General features: G+C 47.1%; 1 protein-coding gene across 1 annotated transcript in view; it reads left to right on the forward strand.

The window, feature by feature from the left end:
- The window catches only part of CCDC88C (coiled-coil domain containing 88C), a 99,470-nt gene that overhangs the window by 5,564 nt on the left and 83,726 nt on the right, over window positions 1-10,180 (forward strand). The window contains exons 2-3 of the mRNA XM_018558524.1: window positions 1,935-2,075; window positions 10,105-10,180. The exon at window positions 10,105-10,180 is cut by the window's right edge and continues 69 nt beyond it. Of these exons, the coding sequence (XP_018414026.1) occupies window positions 1,935-2,075; window positions 10,105-10,180 (217 nt within the window). The remainder of the gene's footprint in view (window positions 1-1,934; window positions 2,076-10,104) is intronic.

Consider the following 10,180-nt stretch of genomic DNA (forward strand, 5'->3'; position numbering starts at 1 on the left):
CAAAACTAACAAATCCATTTCTGGTTCGAGAAACGCTTCAATTCCGGCTTCCATTGTAGCCAAAATCTGTCAATCCGCCATTCAGACGCACCGTGTTTTTGTCGCTGATCTTTATTTGCTGATTAAAGGAGACATCCGCAGACCGACCTTCTAAAATGCCAATGTCCTGAATTATTCCAACTCCATGATGTATCAAATTGCTGAAGCCATTGGATCAGCATGACAGCCAGGCAACCAGCATTGCGGCCTCCCTATGTCTCCCGGGACACTGGCTGTCATATCAGAGATTTTATATTGAATCGGCATGTTGGTTATTGTACATTGTCAGAAGTCAGGACCTGCATCCTCTCCACGTTAAAGTCTCTCGAGTGAATGGAACTTTGTTTCCATGTTTTCTGTATTTTGTACGTGTCTGTGTCTGCGGTTGTTTGTTGTTTTCTGGCTTTGTGGCCAACCAGAGTGATGTAACTCGTCCCTGCGAGTTGCCATATGTTGCCTGTGCCAGTGATTGTCTATAGTTGGCTTCCTATATGAGCTGCGTCAGGCTGTCGCTGTCACTCTGAGACAGGTGCTGCGAGGGTCTCTGGAGAGGGTCGGGGCGCGCTCAGGAGCCTTTTGTCTGACTCTCTGGATTGTGTTCGCAATAACGTTCCTCTCGGCTTCCCGCTTTTGTCTTCAGAATGCTAAATGCCCTGAAGGCGGAGCTGTGCCAGGAGGATTTGCATAACTGTCCTACTTCTGTCCCTGTGTCCTCCTTGTGTCCCCCTCCAGTTCCCGTGTCCTGTTTTCTGTCTCTCCTTCGCCCATGTCCCTCTCCTGTTCCTGTGCCCCCCTTTCTGTCGGTCTCTTGTCCCCGGGTCTCCCTCCTGTACTCTTTTTCTGTCCCTCTCCAGTCCCCAGGTTCCCCTTGTGACCCAGGCCCCCCTCTTGTCCCCCTCCTGTTCCTGTGCCCCCCTTTCTGTCGGTCTCCTGTCCACCTGTTCCAGGTCCCTCTCTTGTTCCTGTGCCCCCCTTTCTGTCGGTCTCTTGTCCCCAGGTCTCCCTTTGGCCCGGGTCCCCCTCCTGTACTCTTGTTCTGTCCCTCTCCAGTCCCCAGGTCCCCCTCCTGTTCCTGCGCCTCCTTTTCTGTCCGTCTCCTGTTCCCAGGTTCCTCTCCAGTCTTCATGTCGTCAGCCTTTCTGTCACCGGGTCCCCCTCCTCCTCCTTCCCAATTTCTGTCCCCTTAGTGTACCTCTCCTGTCCCCGTGCCCAAAAATTTTGTCTCTCCTGTCTGTGTTCCCCATCTTGGTCTCTCGCCTGTCCCTGCATCCCCCTCATGGTCCTCGTGCCCCCTTTCTGTTCCTCCCCTGTCCCCCTTCCAGTACACATGAATTCCTTTGCAGAACGGGCTTTATATCCTCTCTGCACATTTCTGTGTCATGTTTGTTTTTTTTATTTCCTAACTGGAGCTGCTGCAGGAAAACGCAATCCGTAAAACCTCATTGAAGGCAAAGCTCGTTTCCTCGATTTTCCGAATTGCTTTTAGAATCTCGGCTCCCTCTAATGCACAGTGCAGCTCACAGTGGTGTCAGGAGAAGAGCTGAGATTTGTCCAGGTGACTGTTGTCACCGAGATAGAAAGTGATCTACAAACTGTACAGTTGTCAGGAGAGCAGGAAGAGAGAATCGTCCAGTGGGGACACTTACAACAATGACAACCGTCTAAGAGGGGAACTTCCTCCTCACTTTGTACAGATTTCCTCTCACTTCCTGATGTGTCTCTGGGACAGGAAGTGAAGGAAAATCTCCCAAATGGGAAACCGCAACAAATCGACAAATAAACCGACAAACCTGAATCCGAAACCCAAAAATGAAAACTGGCTAAACATCCATTTAAGATAAAGCCTCTGATATATTTGTATACATTGTGTATCTATGGTACTTCATGTCTTTGTATATTCCCCGTTATCTTCAACGTCTTCCCTTTCTTCTACAGGTGAAAACCTTTGGCCCCTGCGGCACCGAAAATGAAAATAATCTGTCTGTGTTCATGGATCTGGTAGATGGAGTCTTTCTGAACAAGATAATGCTGCAAATGTAAGTTTGGAATCTTCTGTGTCTTCTATCTGACCTCCGACCTTCCCTTCAGTCTTCTATCTGACCTCCGGCCTTCCCTTCAGTCTTCTATCTGACCTCCGTCCTTCCCTTCAGTCTTCTATCTGACCTCCGTCCTCCCCTTCTATCTGACCTCCGTCCTCCCCTTCAGTCTTCTATCTGACCTCTGTCCTCCCCTTCAGTCTTCTATCTGACCTCTGTCCTTCCCTTCAGTCTTCTATCTGACCTCTGTCCTTCCCTTCAGTCTTCTATCTGACCTCTGTCCTTCCCTTCAGTCTTCTATCTGACCTCCGTCCTCCCCTCCAGTCTTCTATCTGACCTCCGGCCTTGTACCAGCTCCTCTCCTGGATTGGAATTTGCTTTCTCGGACTTCACTGCACACTGTGAGCCTCCTCTCTTTTTTTTTCGTTTGTGCGCAAAGCAGAGCAAAAATGTGTGTGTTGCTGGCTGCGTTTCGTGTGCCATTGGAAATGAATGGCACCGTTAGCGCGTTTTGCCAGGTTTCTGCCAACGTGCACGATAGTGTGCGCTTTGGTGCGCTTTCACGGAACACTCGGGTGTGAATGGGGCCTTGGGATTTCTTTTTTTTGTTGTTGTGTTCTGCGGCTGTCTTGAAGATTACAAATCCGTTTTCAAGCAGCTCAAGCCAAAAGACCCGGCCTGCACTCGGCATGGACTCGGCCTGCACTCGGCATGGACCCGGTCTGGACTCGGCATGGACCCGGCCTGGACCCGGCCTGGACCCGGCCTGGACCCGGCCTGGACATGCAGACACTTACCGATGTGTCTTTTGTCTGTGTCAGTAAATGTTTTATAGGGTTGGGTTTGTGGGATGTAGTGTCTTTGTGTGTCATGGCTGGGCAGGTTTTGATACCCGACAGCACTAGGACTTTGTCTGAGTCACCCCAAGCGGCTGCTGTCTCAGGTTTTGTATAAGCAGCTGCGTGCTTTTCATTGGCTGGCCTCATTCCGTGCCATTTTTATCACTCGCACCATCCGTGTATCACAACCACTTCCTCTGAGCGCATGTGACGCTGCGTCTTTAACTGACACATTGATTTTCAGTTTTACTGGTGTGAGCTGGTCGACCTCTGCTGAGGGGATCCGATCTTCAGCTACTACAGATTGTTTGACGGGAGTCTGTGGATTGAGATAAAAAGATGCTTTGAGGTCTATTACATAGTTACATAGTTACATAGTTACATAGTATTTGAGGTTGAATAAAGACATTAATCCATCAAGTCCAACCTATTAGGATCTCATTCTAGGAGTACCCGTACCCCCGTATATTACCTGTACCCCTGTAAATAAACAATTCACAGATCCACCTGTCCAGAGAACCTCTCTAAATGTTCATTCTGTGCGAACGGAGGCAGAAACGAATGTTCTTGTTATATTTGCTTTTAAGTCGAATGCATTTTCGAATGTCATCTTGTTATACCAAAATATGGCCACTAGATGAGTGGGGGAGGATAGGAAATCAATTTCTTTCCTATGCTCCTCCGCTCCATTTATTGGCCATAATGGGATATTACAAGACTGACATTCGAAAATACAAGAAACTATAACCAGAACATTCGTTTTGTGCATCCATTCGAGCAGAACAAACATTCACAGAGATTTGCAGGGCCGGTGGCTCTGCGAATAGGTTATACATGGACTCCTGTGTGAAATTTAGACTTCACTGGACTTCACTGATGTGAAGTTTAGTAAAATAAATATATACACTGACTAAAAGTGGTCCAAGGAAGGAAACCTGGCGACAGGGTGATGGATGGCCAAGGCTCATTGATGGAGGTGGGGGAGGGGAGACTGGCCCGTGTACTCTGATCCAATAGAAGAGATACTGTAGATCAAATTGCTGAAAAAGTGAATGTTGGTTCTGATAGAAAGGTGTCTGATCACACAGAGCATCGCAGGTTGTTGCGTGTAGGGCTGCGTAGCCGCAGACCGGTCAGGGTGCCCATACTGACCCGTGTGCACCTCAAAGTGTCTACAATGGGCACGTGAGCATCAGAACTGGACCACGGAGTAATGGAAGAAGGTGGCCGGGTCTGATGAATCATCATATGGATGGCCGGGTATGTGTGTGTCACTTATCTGGGGATGAAATGGCACCAGGATGTACTATGGGAAGAAGACAAGCCGGCGGAGGCAGTGTGATGCTTTGGGCAATGTTCTGCTGGGAAACCTCGGGTACTCCATTCATGTGGATGTCAGTCTGACACGTACCACCGACCTGAACATTGTTGCTGACCAAGTCCCCCCCCCCTTCATGGAAAGGGTATTCCCTGATGGCAGTGGCGTCTTCCAGCAGGATAATGCGCCCGGCCACACTGCACACATGGTTGAATGGAAACGGTATTCCCTGATGGCAGCGGCCTCTTTCACCGGGATCATGCGCCCTGCCACACAGCATGCATGGTTCAGGAATGGGTTGAGGAACACAACACCGAGTCTGAAGTGATGACTTGGCCTCCAAATTCTCCAGATCTCAATCCAATCGATCATCTGTGGGATGTGCTGGAAAAAGAAGTCCGATCCATGGAGGCCGATCACCTCACAACTTACAGGACTTCAAGAATCTGCTACTTGGTGCCAGACACCACAGCACACCTTCAGAGGTCTAGTGGAGTCCATGCCTGGATGGGTCAGGAGAAGGGGGACCTACCCAATATTAGGGGGGGGGGTCACAATGTTGTGGCTGATTGGTGTATATTACAAACCTCCTATGAGCAATGATGGGTCTGTAGCATTTGTTGCTTGATTGCAAGTTTGAGTATTCCGGAAGCACTATAAATGGAACAGCAACTGAAACCTTTGATGCATTTCACGCTCACTTATAAGTAAGCACCTCGTGTGCAAAATACATCAAGGTTGCTGTTGATATTTCCATGTATGGTGCCCCTTATTGAATGAACGTACAATCAGCAAGTATTGTGGACCCCTTCTGTTTTTGTTCATTGGACGTATTGATATTTTGGGATTGAGCAAGGACCGGGAGCTGCAGTTTACTTCTGCTTAGTTAGACCCATTATTATTCCTGTATACCGCTTTCAACGTTTGTACTCTAATCATTGACAGCATAGTTCAGAGATTGCTATGGGTAGCCCAACATCACTTCCTGTCCTGAACACACAACAGGAAGTGAGAGAAAATCTCAAGAATGAAGGCTGTCCCCTCTTAATTGTCACTGGAGCCGGTGTCCCTGTGTGAGTTTCCCCCCGTCTTCTGTTCAGAATTTTAGATTTCTCCTTACTTCCTGTCGTCGGGACAAATGATTGGATCTCCCCCAATGATTGGATCTAACCCTTCCACACCCTACACAAAACTAAAAACAGTAGGATTTCGGCTGGAGTTCTACTTTAATACTGTCAGGACTTGCTGACCCCTGTTCCTGTTTTCATGCAGTGTGGATCCAGCACAGGGAGCCGCCTGTTATACGGAGTATGAAATATATAATTGCATCTGTCATCGCTATCCTCCATGCCTGGGAATTGTGGAGGATACAGGGCTGAGGGCATTTTTTTTTTTTTTTTACCTTTTATAATGTTTTTTCTTCATCTCAGCTGCCTAGGAGTGTGTTGCCAAAAAATGGTTCATGATTTCATGCACCATTTTTTGCAGCACACTGTAATGCAATGCTTATTAGTGCATATCCATGGGTTATATCCATAGGGCACCCCTATGCACCTGCATCACGCGTTCTTTGGCTAGGTGCATAGGGGTGCCATTCATATGAACAGCAATGCATTACTCTGAGCGTTGCCACCTGTTGCAGGAAAGCGTGCAGTAAGGTGCGTGTTGCCGCAACAAGATGGCGAGAATGCCCACTGCAGGAAAGCGCGCAGCAACATGCTTGTTATCACAACAAGACCGTGTGAATGCGCCCTGCAGTCTAGATTCCTCTTCAGCTGACTGTGAAGGACAAGTAAAACTAAAGTAAATTTCACTGTATGGGAGAGATTTGTTATCTTCTCCAGTCAGTACCTGCACAGCTACATAGGATTGTTCGGCAGCCTATTGCCCAGTTAGCTGCCATTTTTATTCTAGGGTAGGCTCAAAAGGAATGTATGGGGGGGCTTTGTATTTCTTTTGGTGTGTGTTTGTGGTCAGGACTTAAAGTAAAATATATCTCTCTATCTCCGAATTGGAGTTGAACATGTCACCCTCCCTGGCAGTCTGTGACCCTCTCTGTTGATACGGATCAATCGGTGACCCATTTCTGCAGTTTATGGCTTCCCCAATGGGGTGCTTGGCCATTGGCACTAGCATCTGTTTGTAGACAGGGATCACTTTGTTGCGGGTCTGCAGCCCTCATGTGAAGGGTGAGGAAAAGTCAGAAGAGGCGACTGCTGGAAGTCTCATTCATAAACTGTGATTTACAATGTGCAATACATACCTGACATACTTTACATTGTGCCTTGTTCCAGCATTGTGTGTCCTCATAAAGCTCGGTGACAGGGTATTCTACTGGGCAGAATGTCTTTATATGTTTGATCATTAAAGTAGATGAATAGATGACTTGTGGTTGGCTAAAGACCTGTGTATCATAATCAATTGCCATTTGTTTTCCCCTTTAAGAAAATACTGTTTCCACCTCTCTTCATACTTTGTTCCATCTCCATGCAGCTGATCTCCTGCAGTCTTTTCAGCCACTTCCTGTCTACATGCACGTGCTCCAGCGTCCCCTGCACATGGTTGCTCTGGACCGGCTCCCTAAGAGTGGCAACGATAGGCCATATCTGAGCGATGTGTTGGCACAGCTGCCACCAGGGGATCATGTGAGAGGGTGACAATGCAGGAGTCCAATTAGAAGGCCTGTTGTCACCCCATAACAGGGATTTGTCTGGTCCTATTTTAATCAAAGATGGAAAATGACTTTTAAAATGCAGCAAACCTGTTTTAAAGTTTATTTGAGATTTTAAACACTCGTTGGGTGTACATCTACTTTAAAGTAAACTTAGTCCCTAAAATGTCCCATAAGCTTAATATTTCAATGTAACTTAAAGGAGAACTATGAGATGAGTGATTTCCACTCACCTCATAGTTCTAGCCGACCTGTGACAATGAGACTGTCACAGGTCGGCTCAGTAGATCGGGAGGTGAGTGAACACATACCAGGTTCGCTCGCCTCTCGATCCTGTCACGGCTCTCTGCTGTGACAGGGGAGGGGCTGGATTCCCCACTCACCGCTCTGATCCTCCAGCGCTGACTGGCGGAACGGACGGGGGAGGGGGCAGGTACAGATGGCTCTGCCTCTAGATAGGCAAAGCCAGCTGTCACTCATGCAGCTGGGCGGATCCCGTCATCTACGTCGGGATCCGCTTCAGCTGCGGCGGTCTCAGTATACAGGGAGCTGTAGCTCGCGGTATACTGAGCTTAGGGTAACGGGAGGATGCTAGTTTGTGTCCTCCTGTTACCCTAAGGAGAACTATGGGGAAAAACGCTGACCCCATAGTTCTCCTTTTTTTAAAAGCAGGATCACCAGGATATGTAAAGCTGCATATTAAAAAAAATATTGAAAAATAACCAAAGGTCCTTATCAGGCAATCCTAATATGGGGTGACAACACTGTCTTTGTCTCCTAGTTGTTCTCCTGTATTGTCACCCTGTCTCACCTGGCTTCTGATGGGGGTTACAAGTGGCAGTTTCAACACACAATACACAGACGTGGTCCACTGTTGTCACCATCAGGAAACCCGCCCTATAAAAATGCCGTGCAGCCATCGCTGGAGTGCATGCAGAACGGAAGTGGCTACAAAGATGCTGCATTAGATCAGCAGCATTGAGATGTATCAAAGGAAGAAAAAAGGCGAACAAAAGGAAACGGTGCTTTGGCAATCTATATACTGTATCATTCAGTTTACATCGACTGTAATGTAAAAAAAAAGCTTGCTCATGGAGGCAGACTTGTCTGATAAAGTGGCAGAGAGACGCCTGTTTATTCCTATGCATTGTAGGAGCCCCAGAGCCAGGAAACTCAGAATACAAATACAGACTCCTACCTCTGAAGCTGTGCATCACCAATCCTCCTTCCCCCCCCCCATCCATTTCTGTGGGTTTAGATTGTTGCATTGCATTCATAGATGCCGGGTAGTATGCTAGAGTCCTTAGAAGTCGCCATATGTATATTGAAAGATCCGGATCCGCATGGGCGGGTATCTAATGATGCTTAAAGGTTGTTGTCACCTTTACTACAAGAGAAAGGTCAAAGGTGGAGACTTTACAAAGAAAATATACCGAATAATCTAAACATGGAAAGTGCGGTATTGTGGTGTCATTGTCTACGACATTCATATAATCACGCCCTCTACTCCATTGTCAATGTGCGGTTGTGGCGTTGGACTACCATTGGTTGCTGCATCTAAAAATAATAATATTTAATCATATTTATTATTATTTAATTTTTTATTTTGTGCTGCTGTAAGCTCCTGCAGAGGATTCTAGGGGATGAGCGAATTGTTTTGGCGACAAGCCGAGCTTAGTTTTAATTGGAAGATTTTAATGAGACGGTTTTAGGCGTTATGTTTTGTAAGAAGCGACGTGCCGGGGCCTGTCCTGTAATCCGGGCCGGTGTTGATGGATGGGAGATCTGGATGTCATCACTGGAATTTTCGAGGGATTAATATGTTACCTTTTCGAGTTGTTGCCTGTGTGTAGCCGAGTCCGATCCATCCCTCAGGACTCCTCTGACCTGTTATCATTGGTGACCACGGATGACAGACCGGCCGTTGCCGCACGTCTCATCATATTGCAAGTGCGGCTTCTTTTTCAGGTCTCTCTTCTGTACGTGGCCCATTATAGGCAACGTGACAGGTGCACTTTAACAGACTTTAACAGACTCTGACACTAACAAAAACAATTGCAGCTTAAAGTGCAAAAAATGTAAATGTCGTACTGATTACTTGCACCATTTTTCCTGTTCAACATCCATTTTTGTATTTTTATTAGCCATGTGCTCCTGGTACTAGCAAATTGGACTGCATCAGAAGTAATTTCCCTAGAACAACCCCATCACCCCTTGCACGTTATGGCCCTCTTCTCTTTTGACAGTGTCTAATTCCTGTCCTTGCTGGTCCAGCTCCTCCATCCCTCCCCTCACCCAGCCAGGAAGGAGTCAATGGAATTACTATAGAGCAGGGGAAGGCAAACTTCAGCCTTATGTCTGTGGTGGAACTACCAGTGCAATGAGGCGTTGCAAGACACTGACAGCCACAGACATGGCTCCCAGAGGCAGGGCATGATGGAATTTGTAGTTTTGCCACAGCTGGAGGGTCAAAGTTTACCTACCCTGGCTATAGAGTGTCATTTAAGTGACGGCTCTGGGGCTGCTGACATCACATCCAAGATGGCGGCACCCAGCATCAGTCTCCGGTCTTTATAGATCTACACAATGTGTGATTTTACAGGTAAGTAACAGGCATAAAATATCTTAAATGCTCATATAACCCTATGGCTTGTTTGTTGAAGTGAACGGTCTGGTGACGACAGGTTCTCTTTAAAGGAGTACTTGCCCTCTGTGCACCCCCAGCCACTCTGATCCACCACCTGAGAAAAGATGGTGGAAGCTGTTACTTTACGTAGAGCGCACACTGTAAGAGGGACCCAACGTGTATTACCAAGCCGGTCCTCTGTCAAAGAGTGACAGTCAGAGCCAACCAATCAGGTAGCTGATCCTAAGCAAATATTGACCGCCCACCCTACTGAAAACATAGCAAAGAGCTTCAAAATAAGAGGGAGAGACTCCCACTGAAAGCCTGATTTCAACATGAAGCTAATCTTTGTGGTACCTCACCCCGATTTCGGATAATTACACTGAAATACGTTAAAATTAACGGATGGCGAAAAAAAAATCATAGTTGAGCTGACTTTATATATCAGAGTTCTTCTTCTTTAATTGTTGCATTATAACCATTGCGTGCCTTGCGGAGCGATCCTTTAAATAGAATATTTGCTGATGATTCACAATGGTTCTGTTCTGAATTGTCTCTCTCTTTGGTCCCCGCAGAGACCCGCGGCCGTCCAATCAGCGCATCAACAAGCACGTGAATAATGACGTGAATCTTCGGGTTCAGAACCTCACC

This window comes from Nanorana parkeri, unplaced genomic scaffold (assembly GCF_000935625.1).
Source record: "Nanorana parkeri isolate BGI_ZX_2015 unplaced genomic scaffold, ASM93562v1 scaffold344, whole genome shotgun sequence".
NCBI lineage: Eukaryota > Metazoa > Chordata > Amphibia > Anura > Dicroglossidae > Nanorana > Nanorana parkeri.